The 25,682-nt window shown below is 43.2% G+C and overlaps 1 protein-coding gene across 1 annotated transcript; it reads left to right on the top strand.

Moving 5' to 3' along the window:
• The first annotated feature begins 448 nt into the window (after nt 1-448).
• CFAP52 (cilia and flagella associated protein 52) lies at nt 449-25,005 on the top strand. The gene is made up of 13 exons (XM_061141069.1): nt 449-527; nt 2,956-3,088; nt 6,597-6,725; nt 7,543-7,642; nt 8,504-8,620; nt 10,626-10,726; nt 11,248-11,418; nt 14,288-14,436; nt 16,204-16,349; nt 18,902-19,053; nt 19,682-19,784; nt 23,493-23,604; nt 24,684-25,005. The coding sequence occupies exons 1-13, from the start codon at nt 449-451 to the stop codon at nt 24,857-24,859; spliced, it is 1,668 nt and encodes a 555-aa protein (XP_060997052.1). The 3' UTR covers nt 24,860-25,005.
• Nucleotides 25,006-25,682: the final 677 nt, after the last annotated feature.

The raw sequence follows: 25,682 nt of genomic DNA on the forward strand, positions 1-25,682 counted from the left end.
GTAAATTTTAGGATATGTAATTTATACCTCAATAGTTTAATTATTTTTTTTTAATCCTGCTTCAAGGGACCCAAAGAAGTGTCAATTATATATTATAGCAGCCTTCCCAGCAGAGATACTCCTTTATGTTTAATTTTTAAATGCCATTAAGTACTTGATTATATCGTTACTCAAAAGGCCACAGACTCTTTACATGGGGGAGGAGGGAATTAGTCTGTGCATTTCGTGCCCCTTAAATTTCCAGAGAAATACTAGAAAGTTAAAAAGAAAAGAAAAGAAAAGAAAAAGCCCTCTCTTGATTTTCACGATGGCAAAAGGATACGGACTCGGTAGGCCGGCTTTCAGCACGACTGTGGATCTGGCGCGCATGCGCAAGTCCGTTACCATAACGACCAAAAGACGCTACGCCTTTGTAGGCTGATAGGAAAGTGAACGGAGTCTCCAAATAATGGAGAACCAAACTTCGCCCAAGGATGAGGTGGCTGAGGCAGCGGAGCTGGAGCTTGAGGCCGTGATCGGATTCAATGGTGAGACCTCGAGCGTGTCTGGGCTAGGTGGTTTAGGGGCCCCAGGGGATCTGGGGTGCAACCAGGGAGAGTGACACCAGGTGGCACCTGAAAGGCAGCTTGGGACGCTGGCATGAGTCAGGCACTGGGGACCCAGACAGCCTCTCCTCCCCAAAGATCTCAGAGTCATGTCCTCGCTCCAGGCCTTAAAGAACGGGATGGGTTTTGCAAACCTCTGAAAGGAACCAAATGCCCCCTCACTAGGCCATAAGGATAAAATCTTTGCGTGTGTGATCTGAAACCCTTCTCCCACTAGCCAGCTCTCCCCTGACTCTAAGCCCCACACAGCCAGCAAAACTGCTTGCCCCTCAGTATCGGATTACAGAATACTTGTAGGTCCCTCGGACCAAGTAACCTCTAAAATCCCAGCTGATGTACTAATGAGAAGGGGCTGGAGGGAGTAGGGAACTTGTGTTTTGAGTAAGCACTTTAGGGGATGATTTGTCTTCTAACCAGAAGGTAGGTGAGGATTTCAGACCAGATTGACACCAGGGGGAGCTGGACAGGAGAGGTGCTTTGATCAGAGGGGCCTGGTTGTTCTGCTTGAATCTGCCTTATGACCACCTCCTGTCTGTAACATGAAGAGGGGGAAATGCCGTTTGGGTTTTGAAAAGGATGAAAACAAGCAATGGATTGCATTTTAGAAAAAGCCAACTTTTAAAGAAAGTGCATTGTGATGCCTGAAAGCTTTAAAATTGTAGTAATGTAGACACAGAACAATCAATAACTAAAGCTTTAGCACATTCTAGGACTTGGCTCTTGAGTCTTCTCTTTGTTTTATGTTAATGATCTCTGATAGAAATTGGGCACTTAGTACATCCTAGATACTGGCCATCTTTAGAGCTGGTCACCAGATAATTGGTAAACAAAGTGAGTGATCTGCTATGAAGGCAAAGGATCACACTGGTGACCAGTAGAGAGCCCTGCTACTGAATTCATACTATTTTGTAGTGCTCAGAGAGTATGGTCAGTTATATCTCAGTGTCTCCAATTATCTTGGCCTTTTAAAATTCAATAAAATTGAGTTGTTTTTGCCTTCTTGGTTTTGTGACAATTTATATTCTTTCATATAGTCAAATATGCATTTATCTAAAATTACTGAATGCCAAGTAGTATGGTGGGCTTCCCATGTGCCTCACTGGTAAAGTACACACCTGTCAATGTAGGAGACACCAGATGTGAGTCCCATCCTGGGTTGGGAAAGTATCCTAGAGGAGGAAATTGCAACTCACTCCAATATTCTTGCCTGGATAATCCCATTGACAGAGGAACCTAGCAGGCTACAGTCCATGAGGTCGCAAGGTTGGACACGACTGAGCACACACGCACACGTGCAAATAGTATGCTATGCACTGAGAATATAGAGTAATACAGGGGGTAACTCCACAGTCATACTTAAGAACAAGAGCTTAGAAAAGTGGAAAAATACAGTGAAACCCAAGGAAAAATCAACCATTATTACTTGTCCCAAAGATATCTCTGTTAAGCTTTTGGTATGATCCTTTCAAATATACACTGACATATAATTTTTTAATAAAAGTGGATTCATGCTGTATATATTCCCTTATGACCAGACTTTTTTCTACCTAGGATGCCCTGAAAATCTTTCCTTAGCAGTGAATATACTCTATACCAGCCTTGTCAGCAGAGTAAAATTACCTAATACTGCCCAACCCCCAAACGCACACACTTATTTTAGTTGAACTAAGGCTTATTTTAAAAGCCTTATGCTCAGTCTAAATAAAAACAACTAGCCACTTCTGCCCTTGACTTTTATTATTTTCAATCTCTCTTTTAGGGCATGTCCCCACTGGTCTAAAATGCCATCCTGACCAGGAGCATCTGGTCTACCCTCTGGGTTGCACCATCCTCATCCAGGCAATAAATACTCAAGAACAGAATTTCCTACACGGTCACGGCAACAACGTCTCCTGTGTGGCCATCTCCAAGAGTGGACTTTACATTGCATCTGGACAAGTCACATTCATGGGCTTTAAGGTGAATACCCTAAAATACCATCCACTGTATATTGATTTAGAGGTGCCTCCCAAGAAAAACTGCCTCACTTCAGAATAGCTCTGTGCTGTCCTGTTTACACCCTTCCTCCTCTTCCCTTGACCTCTCTTAGAACTCATTTTCGCTCTGTGAGGCTGAAAGTAAAGGAACCCGGTGGTTTTATACCCAATGCAGCAGCTTGTGACTGGTAATACCTAGAAACAAAAGTCCCTGCTTACACCTGTTTCTGTTCTGTTGCTGTCATGTTTGGAAGATGTGCTCTCATTTCTAGAAAAGTGATGAATGATTATTTTTCACACAGAGGGGTAGCTCTCTCCTCTGGTTCTTTCAAAGCCTGTCTATGGTCTGACTGTGTATTCTTGTCCCCAGGCAGATATCATTTTGTGGGATTATAAGAAAAGGGAGCTGATGGCTCGGCTGTCACTTCACAAGGGCAAAATTGAAGCTCTGGCCTTTTCACCAAATGATATATACTTGGTATCACTAGGAGGCCCAGACGATGGAAGGTAATGAACTAAACACACTTACTTCTTTTCTGCTAGGCATATTTCTAGACATGTTAACAACTGTCCCCTTTCTAGCATTCTCTGTTTGCCTATCTGTATTTGAGCATGTGTGATGTGAAAAGCTTATGAAGCTCATATGAATTTGGGAAATTATAAATTTTTGGTGAAAGAGTTCGAATTAAGCTGAAAAGACAGAAACAAATAACAAAGAAAATAATGTAACTATGAAAGTAAAGTACCTGCATATACATGTAGAACCAAACAACTGGGGAAAATGTTATAAAAAACACGTGTTAACTTTTAGTGGCCATTGATAATTTATAATATTTATAAATTTTTAAAGACTTAAAGTAGCATTGAAACAAGTATACTATCAAGGGTGAAACAGATCACCAGCCCAGGTTGGATGCATGAGACAAGTGCTCAGGGCTGGTGCACTGGGAAGACCCAGAGAGATGGGATGGAGAGGGAGGTGGGAGGGGGCATCGGGATGGGGAACACATGTAAATCCATGGTTGATTCATGTCAATGTATGGCAAAAACCACTACAATATTGTAAAGTAATTATCCTCCAACTAATAAAAATAAATGGGAAAAAAAAGACAAAAAAAAGACTTAAAGTGCTTATAAAGAGTCCCCCAATGAGTTGGGAAATTTATATGCCCTATATTAAGAAAAAGCACAGAATAAAGAATTCTACTTACATGAAACTTCATCTTATGAAAAGACTGCAAAGAAAAATGGTGAAAATTAAATATTCTGAAATATTAAGCATCAAAAGAAAAAAATTTTAAAAGCCTGTGAGGAAAATACCATAGGATGCTGATTCTCAAGCCTGGCAGTGCACTGAAGTAACTGTGAGCTTTAGAAAATTACTGGTGGTTGGGTCCACCTTCAGAGACTTTGATTAATTGGCCTCAGTTTTAGGAGTTCTAAAGACTTCCCATGTGATCCTAATTTGCAGCTAAATCGAGAATCATTGCTGGAAAAGATGACATCATCCTTTTCATCATCAACCATAGCTGATTTTTTTTTTTTTTTTTTTTTTTTTTGAGCACTTACTACAGATCAGAGGTGTGCCGAGCATCTTAACTGCATTATCTTATTTAAGCCTTATGGCAACTCCACGAGGTGGTGCTCTGGGGCTATATGACAAATGAGGAACTTGAGTCACCAGCTGCTAAGTAGCAGTGCTGACGGACAAACCCTGAAGTGTAACTTCAGAGGTGGCATTTTTAACTTCCCTCACTAAGGCGTGATCTTTGCCCTCAAGGATCTCACAGTCAAGGTTAGTAGGGAGAGAGTACATACAAATGACATTGGGCGAAAAGTATTTCAAAGCATTATATTAGGAAGAACAATCAATGCAGTGCATATTCCTGTGTAAGTGCTAAAGGAACACCCAAGGTTTGTGTAGGACTTAATACTTCGGTGCACTTTTATAGATATTTTCTTGTTTGAGCTGCAAAGCTTAATTGCAATGGAAATTTATATTCATGTGTAGTTACATATTGATAGTTCTCAGTATATAGCGAAGTAGTCACATGTCCCTGGCCCATCCCTATTTGACTGTTTTTTTCCTCAATAGAAATGCATCCAGCAGTCTATTACTATTTTTAACTTATGGTAGTTGTTCTCAATCTTGGGTACACATTGAAATCTCCTGAGGAATCATTTTTGCCAGAATACTTCCCCAAGGACATTGTTTACATGTCGTGTTGTGCAACCTTTGCCACAATCAATTTTAGACCATTTTCAACCTCAAAAAGAAACCAGTGCCCATTAGCAGTCACCTCCCATTCCTGTTGTGTTAGTTCTTTCTGTGTAGCAAAGTGAGTCAGTTAAATGGAGATATATACCCGTTCTTTTTTGGATTTCCTTCCCATTTAGGTCACCACAAAATCACTGAGTAGACTTCCCTGTGCCATACAGTAGATTCTCATTAGTTACCTATTTTATACATAGTAGTATATATAGGCCACGGGTTGATTCCTGGGTCAGGAAGATCCCCTGGAGAAGGGATAGGCTACCCACTTCAGTATTCATGGGCTTCCCTGGTGACATAGATAGTAAAGAATCTGCCTGCATTGTGGGATCCCCTGGAGGAGGGCATGGCAACCCACTCCAGGATTTTTGCCTGGAGAATCCCCATGGACAGAGGAGCCTGGCAGGCTACAGTCCACGGGGTCGCAAAGAGTCAGACAAGACTGAGCAACTAAGCATCGGACAGCACAGTGTGTATGTGGAAAAGCCCCGGATGCTCGGAAAGACTGAAGGCAAAAGGAGAAGGGGGCAGCAGAGGATGAGGTGGTTAGGTAGCATCACTGACTCAGTGGACATGACTTTGAGCAAACTCTGGGAGTTAGTGGAGAACAGAGGAGCCTGGCAAGCTGCAGCCCATGGGGTTGCAAAGAATCGGACATGACTGAGAGAGTGAACAACAACAGGCATATATGTCCATGTCAGTCTCCCAATCCATCTCACCTCTGCTCAGAACCGTAAGTTTGTTCTCTACATCTGCGACTCTATTTCTGCTTTGCTTGGCAAATAAGTTTGTCTCTACCGTTTTTCTAGATTCCACATATAAGCAATACTATCCAGTGTTTGTTTGTGTCTTTCTGACTCACTTCACTCCATATGACAATCTTTAGGTCCATCCACATCTCTGCAATGATTCCATTGTTTAACGTAATACCCCCTCCCCTGCATTCTTGATATCATTAACCAAGCACTATGAATTTAGGACTAAATTGTATGATTACACCCAGAAAGATGCAAAGGTAAGCTACAACATGTTTGTGTGCGTGCTCAGTCGTGTCCGACTCTTTAGCAGCCCCAAGGACTGGGGCCTGCCAGGCTCCTCTCTCCATGGATATCCCAGACCAGAATACTGGAGTGGGTTGCCATTTCCTACTCCAGGGAATCTTCCCGACTCAGGTATTGAACCTACATCTTCTGCGTTTCTTGCATTTGCTGCTCTTTACCACTTAGCCACCTGGGAAGCCCTAAGCTACAACAGAACTGCTCTAAGTGTGGTCCCCAGACCAAAGCATCACCAGAGACTTTTTAGCAAAGCAGATTCTCAAACTCCACCCCAGACCTACTGAATCAGAATGTCTGGGGGCATGTCCTAGCACTTCCTGCTTTGGCAAGTCCTCCAACTGAATCAGCTACATGGCATGGTCAAGTTTGAAAACATGCCTATGTCATTCTCTTTTATTGCTTCTAATTAACAATTTTTTTTTTTTTTGCTGGAGTATTTCCCCAAGGAAATTTTTTACAAGGGATAAATGAGTGGTAAACGTTTATGCCCTGCCTGTCTCAAAAATCTCTTTATTTTAGCAAGATACTTAGATGTCTAGGGATTGGGGGGGATGGTCAATATAATTCTTTCATTCCTTTGTGAGTAACCTTTTGCATTTCTTTCCTTCTAGAACCACTAAAAGAGCCATTTCTTATTTTGAAAGTCCATCTCCCCCTGACTCTCTTTGTCCTTTCATCCGGGCAGTGTGGTGGTCTGGAGCATAGACAAGAGAGAGGCCATCTGTGGCAGCCCTGCAGCCGGCCTCAATGTCGGGAACGCCACCACAGTCATCTTCTCCAAGTGCCGGGACGAGATATTTGTCACTGCTGGAAAGTGCGTGTCTGCTGTCAAGGTTTCCAGAACATGTAAATCACCCTACTTGCTTACAAAGAAAACACAGTCATTCCAATTAGGGGGAACGTGGTTTTCATCCTGAAAAAAGAGATTCCATCATAATTTTCATAATTTGGGAGTCACTAAAAATCCCAGCTGTGCTATCAGTAAAGAACCTACCTGCCAATGCAGGAGCGACTTAGCACGCATGTAAAAATTATTTTGGCTGGAAGTCCTATTAAATACAGTTATTTGATCATTCTGTGCTTCCTACTGAAAAAAGTTCTGCTGATTGGCTAAATTCATTTCTGCCTCTGGTTTATCTGTTACTGATAACACACTGCCCACAATCTGTGCTCACACTCAGGGCATGTGTGCACACTCGGTAACTTAGTCATGTCTGACTTTTTGCAATACCATGAACTGTAGCCCACCAGGCTCCTCTGTCCATGAGATTTCCCATGCAAGGATACTGGAGTGGGTTGCCATTTCCTTCTCCAGAGGATCTTCCTAACCCAGGAAGAAAAAGTTATCGCTCTTCAATAAGATTTCTGGTTTGGTACCCAACTATACTGGATTCTCTGTGACGATTCCAACTTCAGGTATTCATTATACCAAACCAAATGAAAAAGCCTGCAGATTCTAGTACTTCAGCATCCAAATGACAACTGTTATCTTGGGGAGATCACCAGGCCATAACAAATCCTCAAAATACCTAGCTCTCTTCCTTTCAGCTTCTCCTTCAAGAGACTGCAGAAAACAGAAGAGATGAAGCATTTATTAAATGGGTCTCCAGTTGATTGTTTCTTTTCTCTAGCGGGACAATTCGAGTATGGGAACTGGATCTCCCAAACAGAAAGATCTGGCCAACCGAGTGCCAAACAGGACAGATGAAAAGAATAGTCATGAGCATCTCAGTAAGAATTACTCTGTTTTTTACGTAAATGTTAGTGCAAGTCCTTGTTAACAGTACTGAGCCAAACAGGGGTGTGTGTGTGTGTGTGTACATGTGTGTAGGTACATGTTCTTTGGGCTGGGGGTGGGGAAGGGAGCCCTGGACATGAGGGGCACTGACTGGGGAGGCATAGGTGAGGGAGTCTCACTTCAGCTCCTGTGGGAAGATTGAGAGGCTGCTGAGACACAGCTCTGGGGGAATCTGTTTCAGTGGACCTGAACTGCCATCAGACCCTAGGAATCTGCCTCACCTGGTGGGAAAAACAGTGTAGCCAGGAGGTGCTCAGAGCCCAAAGCATCTCCCATTGCCACTCATGTTATTTCTGCACAAGAAATAAAGTTTCTAACAATGAAACTCCTTGTTGAAATGCAGTCTCCTTCACAAAGAGGAATTATTCATGTGTCTTTAATGTGGATTCAGATATTCATGTGTATAACCCCATTCACTCATTTTATGAATGTAGACTTTGGGAAATAGGAGATAAAGCAAATACATATTCTCTCTAGAGGAGCACACCTTCACCCTAGGAGCTCTTCGGAGATGCTTCAGGGAGTGCATGCCAATAGCAGACACAAGTCCATTTCAGTGAAATTCACGCCTGATTGGAGTATGATGTTTCATACACTTCTGAGTTTGGCCCTGATTCTGCTCCCCTTGAAGGTGTTCTTACCCATCCTCGAGTCTGAGGAGACAGAAGTCACCTTGAGGACTTTTGGAGGTCTTCACAGGGTTCAGAGAAGGCTCATCCCCTCCCTGATCAGGGGCACCTGGGCATCACTGGGCAAACCAGGTCTTCAGGTTTCCTTGTCTCTCTCATCCCCAGATGGCCAATGATGATAGCTTTTTCTACCTTGGCACCACCACTGGAGATATTTTAAAAATGAACCCCAGGACAAAGCTGCTGGCAGACACAGGGCCTGCCAAGGACAAGTTCAGTCTGGTGAGTAGAGACCATCAAAGTCTGCTTGCCCTGCTGTTTTCTAGTGATTTCTTCCTGCCACTGCCAGCACAGATGTCCATCAAGGGTTTGTGGGGAGAAACAACACATCTATGATGCACCCAAGGCCACACTGCAATTTGCAATGTTCATTGACTAGTTCGCTCAAACCCTCATCACTGGTGTATATTCAGGATACCCCAGGTGTCCTCAATTAGGGGTCAAAAATCACACTTTTTTTTTTTTTTCATCTTCAAAGCTCAAGGCCTGTGACTTTGTGATGTGTAATCACATCCATTCCAGCATTTGGGCAGTCCAGTTGCCATGTGTAAGTGACATGTGCTCTTTGATTTACAAGATTATCTGTCATTTCTTTCTAATCTAATAACTAGATCTTAAACTTTAGCCTCAGCTGACATTTTAAGTCATGAGCAAGATGTAAAAATTGTTCATTGTTTATATTTGCGGAATTCCTAATAATTCAGGTTAAAAGTCCAGTAAGAGACTTTGATCTCTAAACCAAAATAAAAAGCCTACAATCAGAGGGTAATTGGACAGAATAAGTGCTATTATTTCCAGTGCCCCCAGAAAGTTACAAGAACTGTTTCTACTAAACTTTGGATTTGAAAGCTTCTTCCAGGTTCTGTACCTGTCTATCTCATGTCTGATAATGGAACAGATGGTTCAAGCTTAGATAATTTTCCACTTAGCTGATGGCCCCAAGAAGCTTTGAAGTATTGCACCATGTTCCTGCGAAGGTGTTAGAGTTTTCTTAGTCACATAACCACTTATTATTCAAGCTTTTAAGGAGATGGGTAAGAATGGGAGAAAGCTACAGTATAGGTAAAGAAGAGTCTAACAAAAGCAGAGTCTGGTCATAGGCACAGGCCAAATCAATGTTTTTCAAATGACTTTTAGGAGAGGGATTCCAATATATTTAGCAGTTGAAACCAAATCAGATCAGGCTAAAGGAGGGCAAGGTTGAGAGTCTTGCCAATTCTGACTCCTGGACACCTATGAAGGGCTCCATGAAACAGTTGGTGAAAATTCTGATTTGGATATTTTTGCTGAGTACTTGGAATGTTGGTGCCTCTTCAGAAATGATGCTGACTGTCTCAGTGTTCTTCAAACCTGTGACACTTAAGTTTCTCCCATGGATGCTTTAGTGCTTAATTCAGGTGTAAAAGTAAATTCAATAAAGCAATGTTTCCAAGATGCCTGTTACACAAGTGGAAAGATATAATTCTTTTAGGGCAAAGGGATTGGAGGTATTTGGTTTGAATATCAAGACAGTTGGTTTGAATATCAAATAATTCTTTATCTTTCTAACCATACAGCCAACTTTTTAAATTTAGATTTTTGTTTTTTATTGAAGTATTCAGTTGGCCAAAAAGTTCATTTGGGTTTTCCATACATCTCACAGAAAACACCAAATGAATTTTATGGACAAACCAACATAATTAACTTACAATGTATAGAGCAAGAGGGCTTCTTTTGTTGCTCAGCGGTAAAAAAAATCTGCTTGCCAAGTAGGAGACATGGGTTCCATCCATGGGTCAGGAAGATTCCTCTAGAAGAGGAAATGGCAACCCCCTCCAGTATTCCTTGCCTGGAAAATTCCATGGACAGAGGAATCTGGTGGGTTGCACTCTATGGGTCCACAAAGAGTCAGACACAACTGAGCATGCATGCACACGTACATATACATATATCCCCTCTCTTTTGAATTTCCTTCCTATTTGGGTCAGCACAGAGCACTGAGTTCCCTGAGCTCTATGCCGTAGGTTCTCATTAGTTATCTATTTTATACATAGTATCAATAGTGTATATGTGTCATACAGACTAAAGTTAAGTCAGAAAAACAAAAATTGTATATTAATATATATATATGTGGAATCTAGAAAAATGGGACAGATGATCTTATTTGCAAAGCAAAAATAGAGATGCATATATTCCTAATGATGAAACCATTTGGTCTTTTTTCCCTTAATGCTTTCTCTCCCCCTAGGGAGTATCAGCTATCAGTTGCCTGCAGATGGGGGGTTTGTTGGTGGGCTCTGGAGATGGATTGCTGGTCTTCTGTAAAAGCCCCAGCTACAAACCCATCAAGTAAGTTACCCCACAGGATTTGGATGAGGAGAGACCCTCTAGAGACAGGTTTGCTTAAAGTCGGCAATTAAGTGATGTGGACAAGGTGATATTTGGTTTAAAATAAATCTCATCTTGCTGTTAAAATGAGTAGTTGGAAACACAATAGATGGTGGTTTTTGCCAATGAAAAGATTCTACTTGTTAGACATGGAGTGAATGAAGTGTTTATTGGCCATAGTCATTTGTACCCATTTATTTGCCTGGAATGTTCCCTGAATCTAAATCCTACTTGTGTTCCACCACCCATTTAGGGGGACATCTCACTGTAAACTTCCTTGATTATCATAACCCACGTGGGCTTCCCCCTTTGCTGACCATGGGCACTTGATATTGTTAACTCCTGCCTTTCCAACTGTGTAACCTCCTTGAAGGCAGGACTCAGGTTCTTATGCCTGATATATATCCTCTATAACACCTCAGACAGTTAATAAATGCTCATCAATTGAGTAAATCTTCTTCACCTTTTGCTTCTCCTTAAAGGAAAATCCAGTTACAAGGTGGAGTCACCTCTATCACACTTCGAGGGGAAGGACACCAGTTCTTTGTAGGAACAGAAGAATCACACATTTATCGTGTCAACTTCACTAATTTCAAAGAGACTCTCATCACAACTTGTCACTTTGAATCTGTTGAGGACATTGTCTTCCCATTGTAAGTAGAAGAGCATAAAAGTGATAAGAGTGTAGAGATTTGATGCCATGTGCAAGGAAATTTAATTTTATTAACACATTTTCATCTACTAACATAATCAATCATGATAAATCATAATTTACTCAGTTCTGTCTCGCCACAGCAAAGATTTGAAACAGCAAACCAGTGTTACAGCTTGGTTATAACTCAAGAGTTTTATTCAGCAAGCAAAGGATAGTACATCTTCAAGGCATGAGGGTGGGCTGAACCCAAAGGAGAGGCCTCAATCCTTCTTGGCTTTATTCCTCCATTTATTCATTTTTCTCCTCCCTGCTGAGCCTGCTGTATGCAGTTGGGCTAGCCAAGAAGGGGGTGTGTTTGTTTCATCTGACGGTCTCACTCCAGTCCATGGATATTCTTTTGTTCCATTTTCGAGGGCTTTTTCCTTTCTTTGTCTTTTAGCCACCACCATTTTTGACTCCTTTTTCCTATTCTAACTACCTACAATAATAAAATATTGTTTTTTCTCCATAAATTTTTCTACTGTAGTGAATTATGTTAATAGATTTTCTTTGCCCTTTATCAAGCAGCTACATTCATTTTATAATTCAAATTTGGACCTCTTTAGAATGTTGGCTTTTCTAGTAAATTCATTATGGAAAGGGTGAACAGACTAAAAACTTTTCTGTTTTTCCACTGCTGTCTGGAGCAAGACTTAGTAGTGCCTTTTTTCAAACATCTTTCAAGTCATTTGTTTGCACCTCTTGTGTCTTCCAGATTTGGCTTGCCTGATGGCAGTGGCCATAAGATTAAGAGTTCTTCTGAATCTAGTTGCTATATATATCGGTAAATCCCTCACAAAACAGTGAAACATATAACCATGAGCAGTTTTAATGTCAAACAGAGCTGTCATCAGAGTTTGTCATTATTTATTATGAAGCCTATTTGTCTTTGGTGAGATTTGTCCCATAAAGTTGGTCACAGTTTTTGCTCTGAACTTCTTCAGTAATTCATTTGAATTTACAAAACTCAAGGTCATTTTATAGGCAGCAAGGCTCTTTGAAAACTTGGTCCTTGAGGTCACCAAATGTAGTTTTGGTTTCCTGAACCCTTGTGATTAGGTCCCTCCTATTTCTAATAGTGAAAATGGCTGGTGTCTCCCATCAGGCGAATTTTTATTTGAAAATTGGTCATTTCCTTTTTGTGTCATTTTTCCCCTCTTTTTCTAAGGAGCTTGGTAGAATCAATCTGTAAAATATTTGGTCCTGGTGTCTTTTCTAAGCATACGGTTTTAAATGTCTTTTCAATTTCTTATGCAGTGTTTAATCTATTCAGGTTTCGTACCCCTTTCTTTTTAACAGCTCTATTGAAATATAATTTACATATCATGAAATTCACCCACAATACAATTCAATGGCTTTCTTAGGGACATATTAACAGAGTTTTGCAACCATTATCATCATCTAATTTTAGAACATTTTATATCCGCTGAAAGAAACATCCTAGCAGTCACTTTAAGCCTCTAAGGTTCAGCTTTCAGCCACCCAAACTGAGCACAGTTGGTGAATGTAGTCAGTTAAAAAAGGTTAAAAAAAAAAAGCTCTCAGATTGATCCATATAGTGCTGACCTCAAAAACAGAATCTTAAAATTTTTTTAAAAGAAAGAAAAAAAATATAATTTTAAAAAGAAAAGTAGTGTCCTCTCTGGTCTCTGCCTCCTGTTTTTTTGTTTTGTTTTGTTTTTCCTCTCAAGGTTCCCTGCACCCCCCCATGTGTAGAATTCAGCTGGCAAACAGGAATTGGGGCAGTTTTTAATAATCAGAATTTAGGTCTTCCTCTTATCATTCTCTTGCTGCCAGGATTTTCCCTTTAAATTCCAGATGAATTTTCCAGCCCCTTACTCTGATGGCTGGCAACTTTAGTCAGTGAGGCTGTGGTTTTTCTGCTACTTTTTTTCTGTGGTCACCATACCTAGGGAGTTTAGGGCATCTCTGGTTAGAAAATCACACAGTAATGATTCTTAACCCTTTCTAGTTGCACTTAAAAAAAGGGTATTTATTTATTTATTTGGCTGTGCCAGGTCTTAGTTGATCTTTGTTGCTTCATTCAGGATTTTTCTTTTTTTTAGTTGTGGCATGTGGGATCCAGTTCCCTGACCAGGGACTGAACCCAGGCCCTCTGCATCGGGAGTGTGGTCTTAGCCACTGAACCACCAGGGAAGTCCCGCAGTTACACTTTCGCAAGAGCAAGCTCTTCTTGATTTCTATCTATTTTAAAATATTTTCAGTGTCTTCGGGATTTGGCAGTCTTGTTATTGTGTTCATTTTATCTGGGTTTTATGATTGTTATCTGTGGGAGGGTTTGTGTGACGATTTCACCGCTCCAAAATGTGGTATTTTATTTACTAATTTTGGGCAAGCAGTGCGCCTTGTGGGATCTTAGTTCCCCAGCCAGGGATTGAACCTGGGTCCCCAGCAGTGAAAGCTCCCAGTCCTAATAACTGGGCCACCAGGGAACTCCCCATCAAATGCCATTCTGCACAAGGAATCTGTAAAGCCATTAAGCCTGAGACAATAGGTATCTAAAAGCATCCTGGTGGCTCAGATGGTAAAGAATCTGCCTGCAATGTGGGAGACCCGGGTTCGATCCCTGGAGAAGGAAATGGCAACCCACTCCAGTATTCTTGCCTGGATAATCCCAGGGATGGTCCATGGGGTCCATGGGGTCCATGGGGTCGCAAAGAGTCAGACACAACTGTGCGATTCACATTTTCAAAAAGCATCCTTCCCTACATCCTCAAGAAGCCCATTTTAGCGTCAAACCTGCATCCGAGAAACACCGTGCGTCTTGCGCAGCTGCATGTCTCACCCTCCTGGTGGCTTCTCTGCAGTGGCACCGCCGAGCTCTTCGCCACCTGCGCCAAGAAGGACATTCGAGTGTGGCACACGCTGACCAACAGGGAGCTGCTGCGGATCACCGTGCCCAACATGACCTGCCATGGCATCGATTTCATGCGGGACGGCAAGAGCATCATTTCCGGTAAGGTCGGCATGCCAGGTTTGACTTCTGGTTCCGGCTGTGGCTTTGGTTCTTGTCAGTCTTTTCCTACCAGGCTCTGCGTGTGGATGACCTGGCATCGCCTCCCACGGTCTGCTTGCTTCTCATCTAGCCTGTCATCCCTTCCAGCTAGGATTCTTTCTGAGCTAGAAATTACCAAGCAACAATTTCTCTTCCGGCGCGTTGCTGCATATAGCATGTCGCTTTCTTTCTGGCCAGGAAAATTCACTTCACAGGGTGGATTTGAGGCCTTAGCGAGTCCAGGGTTCTTGTGTGAGAACTCTTTTTGTTGCTCAAGAGATTAAAAACCTGACTTTAAGTTATAGCTCCAAGGGAATTTATTTTTAATTCAGTTGATTATGTCGTGCCAAAATATTTTAACATGAATTACAGACACCATGATATTCTATTTCTGAAGACTTAAGTATGCATCTCTGAAGATATTTTCCTATAAAATAATAATTTCTTAATATTGTCTATGTTCAATCCATGTATAAATTTCCCCAGTGGTCAAAAGTGAATTACTGGTTCACATCAATGAAAAGTCAAGTGAGTCTTCAGGGGCAGGTATTAAAATGGTGATATCAAGGGAATTCCCTGGAAGTTCAGCCGTTAGGACTATATACTTCCGCTGCAGGAGGCACTGGTTCGATCCCTGGTCAGGGAACTAAGATTGCGTGTGCCTGGATGCAGCCAAAACAATCATAATAATAATATAAAATGGTGATATCAGGACCCATCTCACTGCCCTCTCTTCTTGGCTTTGTCTCCTCGTGCTGCTTCTACCTTGGGGCATGTCTTCTCCACATAGTGGTCCCCAGTAGCTCTTGGCTTGCATTACACTTAGAGCTAACAAATCCTGGGGTCAAAAATCTTGGCATCATCATCACTTCTCTTTTCGTCTTATACCAAAACCCCATTTCTCCTGCTCCAATGGCTCCCTCTTCAGAGTATATCCAAGATTCCATGCATCTTATCATCTCCACCCTCATCTCGGTCACTACCACCATCTCTCTCCTAGATTATTCTAGTAGCTTCCTATCAGGACTCCCTGCTTCTACCCTCACCTGTCACCCTTCTTCTGTGATCTGCTCTCAACACAGAAGCCAGGAAAATCTTTAATTTGTAAGACTAAGCCATTTCTAGTACTCAAAGGTTTTTTCCTTTCTCTTTTAAGACTTTTTTTTTTTTAATGTGGACCATTTTTAAAGTGTTTATTGAATTTGTTACAATATTGCTTCTGTTTTATGTTTTGGTTTTTGGCCAGGAGGCATGTGGCATCTTGATGTTAGCTCCCTAATGAGGGATTGAACCTGCAACCCCTGCATTAGGAGGTGAAGTCTTAACCACTAGACGGCCAGGGAAGTCCCTAGGGCTGACATGCTTTTAAACAGAACTCTTCTGGAAGCTGACTTCTGATCTCTGGTTGACATCCCAGTTGCAATATCAACCATCTAGCTGAATGTGCAAGTTTTACAGCTCATGGGAGAGGTGGGGGTTGGCCTCCCCACCTGTGTCTCCTGGGGTGGGGTGCACCTGGAGGCAGGCTTAGCTAAGGTGAGCTGTTCATCTCCTTTGGGAGGTGTGACCAGTTTGGGGAATCAAGGAAAAGGGGGCTGTGATTCCTGGCAGTGGGTGGGGGACTGGCCTCTTCCCTCTATCACTACCACTGTCCCCTCACATCCTGTCTGTCGTTTAGGATTTAGTGTATGCTCATCCTGCCTGCCTTCTCTTTCCCTTTCATGCCAGCGTGGGACGATGGTAGAATCCGAGCCTTCGCCCCGGAGACAGGCCGACTGATGTACGTTATTAACAATGCCCACAGGATTGGCGTGACCGCCATCGCCACCACCAGCGACTGTAAAAGGATCATCAGCGGTGGAGGAGAAGGGGAGGTACTGTTCTCCAGGGCAGAATCTTTTAAAAATAGCCGCATATTTAGAGCAAATGCCCCATTTGTTATTGTTGTTCAGTCAGCAAGTTGTGTCTGACTCTTCGTGACCCCATGGACTGCAGCACGCCGGGTTTCCCTGTCCGTCACCATCTCCTGAAGTTTGCCCAAGTTCATGTCCATTGAATCGGAGATGCTATCCAACCATATCATCCTCTGTGGCCCTCTTCTCCTTCTGCCTTCAATCTTTCAACTGCCCCATAACAGGCCACTAATTTGATTTTTTTCATCTGTACTAGGAGTCAGGCAAGACCAAATTAAGATTTTGATGAAACTCTGAAATCCATCATACATTAAAGTTCTAATAATATAAATACACATTTCAATATATTTGTTCCCAGAAAGGACATTTAGGATACAGACATGAAAGCATTCTATATGGAATCGAGCTAGGGATCCAAGTTGGTGTTTTGCCAGAGGTTTGGAATACCTTTTTTTTCCCTTCAAAAACCATAGTTATATAAATTGTCTTTATCTTGTCTTTTAAAGGAAATGCCATTTTTGGACTCAATTCTTTAATCTACCCATACACTTTGACCATCATTTTAAAATTATTACACTCAATCATTTTCTTGCATCATTTCAAGGAGCCTAAAATATCCTTTCATACATCTCAGTGTCTCCCTTCCCTCTACTCCCCAGATTTATTTTTCCATCCCAAAGCCTTCCTTCTCTCAACATAGGACATTTCATTTTCCTTTCCTTTCTCCATGCTATCATAGGAATAACCTAGGGAGAAGAAAGAGACAGCATCTTCACATAGCCCCTGGCAGAGATCAGACCAAACCAGTTAGTGTCTGAGTGTTTGAGTTCTGGAGTCACACTGCCTGGTCTCAAATTTCACTCCCACCACTTCCAAACTGTGTGACCTGGGCTGTGTGCTTTAACCTCTCTGTGTTCCAGTGTCCTGTAAAAGTAAAGTGTAACGTGAAGATAGCAATTCTGATATTAATGAGATACTTTACACCCTTTATTTTGCACTATGTCTTCAGAGCCTGGTGTGACTTTCATGGTCAGAGCACATCTTCATCTGGACAAGACCCTGCAGATGCTCCACAGACCCACCCAGCCCTGGGCCATCTCTCTCCTCTCTGGAACCTTGCGGCTCCATTCCCTTCCATCATTCCTACAGCCTAGCTGTTGCTAACACACACGCATCCTTGCTTGCTCCCTCAGCCTTTGGGGGGCATCTGCCTTGCTGAGGAGGGCTTCCCAGGTGGCTCAGTGGTAAAGAATCCGCCTGCCAATGCAGGAGATGTGGGTTCTATTCCTGGGTTGGGAAGATCCCCTGGAGAAGGAACGGCAAGCCACTCCAGTATTCTTGCCTGGAGAATCCCATGGACAGAGGAGCCCAGTGGGCTGCAGTCCATGGGGTGGCAGAGTCAGACATGACTGAGCACGCACATGCACCCGCCTGGCTGAGGAGGGCTACTGGAGGAACTTACACATTATAAATTGGTTGCCCCCGACCCTGGTTAGCATTCCACAGTCCCCCCTCCCATATCCCATGGCTACTAAAGACCCTTCCTTCCAAGAGACATAGTTTTTAAGGTCTTTTTAGGTATGGGAGGCCAAGGCTGCTGGTCCGCAGGTGTGCACCGGTCTGAATGCAGTGGTTGCTAAGATACACTTGAGTATTTTACTTCCATTTTCATTGGTAAATGGCCATTACCTGAGTTGTGAAGACCCTAGTTTTCTGTTTAGTGTTCAGCTAGACTACGGCTCTTCATTGTCTTGTATCAGTTACACAAAATGATTTCTGCTTTCCTTGTTTTTCCCAAGTCCTACACATTCATTATAGGAAGCATCTGACTGTGAGCATCTGGCTACATGATAATGTTTTCTGGTCTAGCTGTGACAGCATGTTTATCCATTACAGGACCCACTGTTATAACCAAATAGCTTTCATTTTTACTTACCCTTTTTTTTTTTAAATTATTACAGTTAGGGCATCAGTTGTGAAATTTTGTGTGTAGGTAGTTGTATCACCTCTGCATTTCATTTCAAGTTGACAGAGGGGTATCAGACAATATTTGTTATTGAAAGTGGGTATTGACTTCGATGGAGTTGAGAACCACTGATTTTAAATGATTGAAACTGAGCAGCTTATGTGAAAGTTTAAATATGGCTCTGGGTACCTAAGAGATTCCCTGATGGCACCAGAAATTTGATAGCAGTGCTCAGCAGAAACAAGCAGACATTATTATTTCACTCGGTTCAGCAGCAGCCCTTGCATCACTGCTTTTAGCAGCGAGGTCCTGGTAAATTTCTCAGCCCTAAAAGTAAAAATGGATGTAGGCTCCTGGTAGGCGTCTTCCTGGCTCCATGGAAGAATATTCCCATCCTGCAACTTGATATCCCCACCCCACTCAACCAAGATGAGAATAGGGAATTAGAAAAACAAATCAGGCCCAGGATGTGAGAACACTCTTGAGATCTGTTCTTCATCAGAAAGTCCCAAGTTGGAACTGAGAGGCTGTGCTTTATGGCTTCCAGGTGAGGGTGTGGCATATAGGCCACCAGACCCAGAAGCTAGAGGAGGCACTGAAAGAGCACAAGTCCTCTGTGTCCTGCATCCGGGTGAAGAAGAGCAATGAGGAGTGCGTCACAGCCAGCACGGACGGCACCTGCATCATCTGGGACCTCGTGTAGGTACCAGTGATGGGGAGGACCATGGATGCAGAATGCAGTCCCAGCTATTGAACTCAAGGGAAGACTCAAACAAAGGGCAGAAACCTGACTCTGGGCAACAGGAGAGGGATGCACCTCAGAAGCCATTCATCTCCATGACGGTTGAGGGTTCACAGATACCGGTGGAAAGGGCACAGCTTCCAGGAAGAGCTGGACCTTAGAAGTTTCTGGATGGATAGGGAAGTAGCTCTCTAGACACACAAAGCAAAACATGGTTTAACTTACACTAATGCAACTCCCTGGCTCAGTGGTAAAGGATCTGCCTTCCAAGCAGGAAACACTGGTTCGATCCCTGGGTCAGGAAGATCTCCCAGAGAAGGAAATGGCAACCACTTCAGTATTCTTGCCTGGAGAATCCCATGAATAGAGGAGCCTGGTGGACTGTGGTCCACAGGGTTGCAAGGAGTTGGACATGACTTAGCAACTAAGTAACAATAATGCAACTCCCTAAGAAATGTATATATATTGATTCTCCTTCCATAGACCAGATGGCTGGGTGGCCATGTCACAGGCCACACTCTACTGGTAAATAAGATTTCTCAGGAAGAGAAAAATGATTTCACAGCTTTCGGATCTGTTTTTCAGGCGTCTTAGGAGGAATCAGATGATCCTGGCTAACACCTTATTCCAGTGTGTCTGTTACCACCCGGAGGAGTTCCAGATTATCACCAGCGGCACAGACAGAAAGGTGAGGGTTGGGACCCTTCTGGTACAAGAGAAGAGCCTGGTGCCTCGAGGCCACAGGTGAGGCTCTGGAGCCATGCCACGCCAATTTGGAGGATGGGAGTGCCGGTGATCCTCTGAGTCACTTTGGAAACGCTGCGTCACTTCCTTGGGTGCCTTTGCTTCATTGTCTGCAAAATGGGCGTGACGACACTGCTGACCTCATGGATTACAGCCACGCTTGACTTTAATCAAGCTTGTTTTCATGTAGTGAGAAAGTGAAAGTTGCTCAGTCGTGTCCGACTCTTTGTGACCCCATGGACTATACAGTCCATGGAATTCTCCAGGCCAGAATGTGGAGTGGGTAGCCTTTCCTTTCTCCAGGGGATCTTCCCAACCCAGGGATTGAATCCAGGTCTCCTGCATTGCAGGCAGATTCTTTACCAGCTGAGCCACAATGCTAAAAGCTGAGGGTGGGGGCTGGCACAGACCAGGCACTCAGTAAGTACTGGTTTTGATTATGAGGAAAGTTTTAGGGCTGGAACAGAAGTGCCGTGTCCAAAGCAGTTGTCATGTGATTAAATTCAAACTGAATGACAATGGAGCTCCTCTCTCAACACTTCCTGCTGTGAGTGAGCACTCAGTTGTGTCCAACTCTGTGCGACCCCATGGACTGTAGCCCACCAGGCTCCTCTGTCCATGGGATTCTCCAGGCAAGCATACTGGAGTGGGTGGCCATTTCCTCCTCCAGGGCATCTTCCTGATCCAGGGCTCGAACCCGTGTCTCCTGCATTGAAGGCAGATTCTTTATCCACTGAGCCACCTGGGAAGCCCTCATCACCCTACTTCATCAATATGTTTAAAAATCTCTTTAGCTGGGAGGTCCATGTCCTTGGGTGGAAATTGGCCCTTCTTTTGGGGGGAACATTTCCCCCTCAGAGTGAGCAAGAGGCTTCAGGAGAGAGGGACAGGAAGCTGGGGCTGGGGGTGTGGGGGGCTGTCTCCCATCCTGCCAGCCACATCACATCAGTCAGATCTTGGCCTCATTCCCTGCCAATCCAGGTATTGGGTTTGGATCCCCCTAATTTAGTCTTTGAGATGCCTTTGAGATAATTGAAGAAGAGGTTGCCTATTTGTTGTTTGGTCAGCTGCAGGCTGAGATAATGGAGTGAAAAGTATAAAAATAGCATGGGAAAAGTTCTAAAGGGACTTGCCCTCCCTACCCCCATGCCCATAAATTTGAATCCAGGAGTGGGGATTTTTCCTCTTTAAGCTTCCCAGGTGAGTGGGAACTAAAGCCTGAAGACCCTTTCATCGAGGCAGTCCTAGCACGGGTTGGAAAAGAATTTCCAGACATAGAGTATTTCAGAAGGGAGTGAGTTTATCAAGAACAAAGCACAGATACGGTGGGCACTGTGAGTGCAGCAGGCCAACCTCACAACAGGCCCAGGAGAGTCAACAGTTTTCATGAGTTAATAGCCAATTTTTATAGCCTCAAGACAAAGAAAATTCCTGGGGGAAAGCTAGCGTCAGGTGGTTGGTTGGGGCACTATAGGATGTTTACTGGAGTGGGCATCTTTGTCTAATTGGGAGTCAAGAAGCTTGTTAGTGATAATCAGGGGCTTTTGGCAATGGTTATAAAGGGGCTCAACTTCAGAGGTGTCCTTGCTTCTGGGCTGTACTTCCATGGCCTTGGTACAAGGCCTTGCATCTGCGATCTGGGGGCAGGATTCAACAACTTTGTCATAAAAACCCAAGGAATGCTGCCTGAACCAACCAGACAGGGTGTTCTGGGGAGGCATGGAGAGCTGGCTCCTTTCCAGACTCTATGTAGTTTCTTTGTGTCTCATCTGTCCCAATTGGCCCCCACCTGCCCATCCCCTAACCCATGCTTGACTTGTGGTCTATGTGGACTTCCTCTGGGAACTAGGATGGATGGATATTAAGGAGCTAATCACAGTGTCATTATAAATGCTCTGCTATACGGTTCGTATCATTTCTAAATTAGAGTGATATCTGCTGTATTCTAGGTTTCAGCTTATGAGACTTGAAACAGTCCATTTCCCTCTTATTTGAATTTTGGCCATAAATCACAAATCTGTCAAACTAAGCCCTGAGGACATGACAGTACCCCTGCTGTCATGGAGGTAACTTACTTTCCATATTAATTTTGGGTGGGAGGGGATGGACTTGAACAGTACACTGTGACAGAGTCCATGAAGGAGCAATGAGTAATAAGTGAACAAGATGATACAAGATGGTGAACGAGCTGAAAATACACAGATCCGGTTATAGGATGCTGGCTGAGAGAAGGAAACTGCTTTAGGGAGGCTGGTCAGCAAGGCCTCCTTAAGGCGGTGACACTGGAGCTGAGGCCTCAGTGCTAGGGGGACGTAGCCATACTTTGATCTCAGGGAAGACCACTTCTGGCAGAGGACCCTCAGGAAAGCCCAGCTGAAGATCACTTTGACTTCCTTGGTCAAGGAAACTGGTAGTCAAGCACCAAGGACTTACATAGATGTGATTCCTGAGAAACAAAGATTTTTGGCATGCCTCCCCCTCGCCCCCTGCTTTTTTGTTCTCACTATGTGGCATGTGGGATCTTAGTTCTCCAACCAGGGGTTGAACCTGTGCCCCCTGCAGTGGAAGCACAGAGTCTTAACCACTGGACCGACAACCGGGGAAGTCCCCTCAGCATGCTTTTACACTTCTTTATGCTTTTAGTCTGAAAACAGAAATTTATTGTTAAAGTGATCCAGCATCAATAGAAATTACAAAAAAAAGAAAAGAAAAAAGTTTAAAATAGCATACACAATTTCTAGCTAAACTCAGAGGGACATAGATTCCTGGTGTTCATGACTGAAATATAGCAAATTTCCATCAACACGAAAGACAGAGAAAGTTCCGGGTATAATACATATCTAAGTTCCCACTCCCAATTTCCAGTCAAGGGCTCTTTTGTTTAGCAAGAAATTTTATTTTTGAACAGGTTGTACATTGACAAGGTTCAAAGTTCAAAAAAGTATAAAAGCAGTATATTCAGAGAAAAGCCATCCCTCTTTGAGCTCCTGTCTCCTTTTCACCCCTAACCTAGTTTCATGGCCCAGGAAGGTGGTGGTGGGGCGGGGGGGGGGGGGGGGGGGGGTGGATAATATAATCAGTTTCTGTTTAAACCCGTCCCTGCAAAGTCTTCTGTTGCTTTGAGTCTGAAGAGAAGGTGGGGATAAGTGTGGGGTGAGGAAGAAGGAGGGCCAGCCACAGTGGGAGCTGACTTTGTAAGGCCCCATCTCCAGAATTTTGCAGAACCGCTCATTCTCCAAGCTGAAGGCCCTAAAGAAATTTCATTTCCCCTCCTGCCAAGCCTAAAGAAAGCTTTGCTCTCCCCCTGTAAGTGCAGAATTGGGAAAGTGGATGCACTGGCCGGCTTCTTCCCGTTACAGCTTCCTCCAGGCTCAATCTGCTCCTTCTAACCAAAAAGCGCTCTCTGTCTCAATCCGGTTTACCAGCATATCAACATCTCTTTAAATAGAATGCAAATGTAAAAGCCACTCCTAAAAATATTAAAATGATTTCTCCACCCCCTGCCTTAGCCTATTTATAATGTCAGCCGATACATCATCCCTGGGTATATTTCTGCTGCCTGCTATATAAAGTAGAACCTTCTTTTGTTGGCGTGTGCTTGGATGATTCCACTGAGCTGAATCTTGCCCCATGCTTCGTGCTCCAATTCCAGATTGCTTACTGGGAAGTGTTCGACGGCTCAGTCATCAGAGAGTTGGACGGTTCCTTGTCCGGGGCTGTCAACGGCATGGACATCACAGTGGAAGGGGTGCACTTTGTCACAGGTCAGTCCTGGGACCAGAGAAGAAAGCCAGGCTTAGCTTATTTAAATGGAAACCTGGAACTCCCTGGCTGGGGGGCAACTGGAAGTGACCCTAGAAGGGTCTAAGGGGCAACGTGGTTAGATTCAGGCCACACTGCAGCCCGTGTGGTTGGGAAAGAAAAATTCAGAAGTCACATTGCAACGAGAAGACACATGTGCCCATGAGCTTGAGGGGCACAAATAAAAACTAAGCTTCCACTGTTTGCTTTTTCTTTGTGATGGGCAGCAACAACATATGCTAAGTCACTTCAGTCATGTCCGACTCTTTGCAACCCCATGGACTGTAGCCTGCCAGGCTCCTCTGTCCATAGGATTCTCCAGAAAAGAATACTGGAGTGGGTTGCCATTCCCTCCTCCAGGGAATCTTCCCAACCCAGGGATCAAACTCTTGTCTCTTAGGTCTCCTGCATTGGCAGGCGGGTTCTTTACCACTAGCGCTACCTGGGAAGCCCTACTTCAATTTAAAAAAAGATGGAAATAGGCCTTTACATAGACTGGGCTATCTAGCTGCCTTGCTATGCTATTTCCTACTGAAGTCTTCAATGCCAGGCTTTTCAATCAGCATGTCCAGGGGGCGTTTGCCACACAATGTACCCATGGCAACAGCATCAGTCTTATTTCTTGCAGCCTCTTTGAGTCTTCAAGACAGTAACCAATTAATGTTCTAAATCAATGAAAGTTTCACAAATACATTTAGGTAAAGCAGGATATAAAATTAGACACAGTGTGACCCCAATCACATATTCAGCTGTGTATCTGTGTAACTTATTGAGAAAAGACCAGAAGGAACTAAACCAAGAAGTTACTAATTGTTATCTCTGGATGGTGGGATCAAGGGTAATATCTTTACTTTTTTTCCCTTAAATTTACTGCAACAGATCTAGAATTTTTCCCAGTCAAGGAAGAGTGTTTATAAATATAGGTTTTTCTTCCTTTAAATGATCACATGGGGAATGACTGAAAATGATTGTTTTTTTAAGTCAGGACTATTTTCTCTCTCTCCTGTTGCAGCCATGCCATATAAATGTTTGTCTTTTTCAGGTGGAAATGACCATCTGGTCAAGGTTTGGGATTACAATGAGGGTGAAGTGACCCATGTTGGGGTGGGACACAGTGGCAACATCACCCGCATCCGGATAAGTCCAGGAAATCAGTATATTGTTAGCGTGAGTGCCGACGGGGCCATTTTGAGGTGGAAATACCCATTTCCCTCATGAAGCAGCAGAGATCTCCTGGATTCACAGCATCGATTACCATCTTGTTGAAGAAGCCTGAGACTCCTAGACTAATCCTGCTTTCTCACATCTGTGTTTTTGTTCTTTGACCAAAGTATTTTATCTACATGTTTCTCCTTTTCTTTATAGGATGCATTGCACATTCTTGAATTGTATATTAAAATTGAGATATGTTCAAGAATAATTAGTCTAGACTGGTTTTTTTTTTTTTTATTATGAGTAAATTCCCAGTCGTTGGTTTCCTATCCTAATCTCTCTTCCGAGTCTGCAGAACCCTTCCTCACAATTTGTCCACAGATAATCATTGCTGTTATTCTCTAAAAAGAAAGAAGGTGAGTTTACTTTCTTTTTAAAAAAATGTATTTATTTTGAATGGAAGGATAATTGCTTTCCAATATTTTGTTGATTTCTGCCATATGTCAACATGAATCAGTCATAGGTATACATATGACTTTACTTTCTTAATCAGCATTTCATTGGTCAAGCTGCCTGGGGCAAGATGTGGGTTTGAGTCCAGATCTTGGGTAGGGTTTTTGTTTTGTTTTAACTTTCTGTAAGAACACTGGGGTGGGTAGCCATTTCCTTCTCCAGGGGATCTTCCCAACCCAGGGATCAAACCCGCGTCTCCTGCATTGCAAGGGGATTCTTTACCATCTGAGGCACCAGGGAAAACCCCAAAGCAAGAATATCTGCCCCCCAAATTATTGCTATAATTGAGTGAAATAATAAAGCATCAACAGAATTCATGACACAGAACAGAAAGTTAAATATGAATTGTGCTTTTGAAAATAAAAATGTGAGTTGG

The sequence above is a fragment of the Dama dama genome, chromosome 5, assembly GCF_033118175.1.
Source record: "Dama dama isolate Ldn47 chromosome 5, ASM3311817v1, whole genome shotgun sequence".
In the NCBI taxonomy this organism is placed as follows: Eukaryota; Metazoa; Chordata; class Mammalia; order Artiodactyla; family Cervidae; genus Dama; species Dama dama.

Coding starts and splice junctions, on each gene's coding strand:
- CFAP52 (XM_061141069.1), top strand. CDS start 449: ATGGAGAACCAAACTTCGCCCAAGGATGAGGTGGCTGAGGCAGCGGAG. Junction 3,089..6,596: donor GGAGGCCCAGACGATGGAAG/GTAATGAACTAA, acceptor TCATCCGGGCAG/TGTGGTGGTCTGGAGCATAG. Junction 14,437..16,203: donor CGGCAAGAGCATCATTTCCG/GTAAGGTCGGCA, acceptor CTTTCATGCCAG/CGTGGGACGATGGTAGAATC.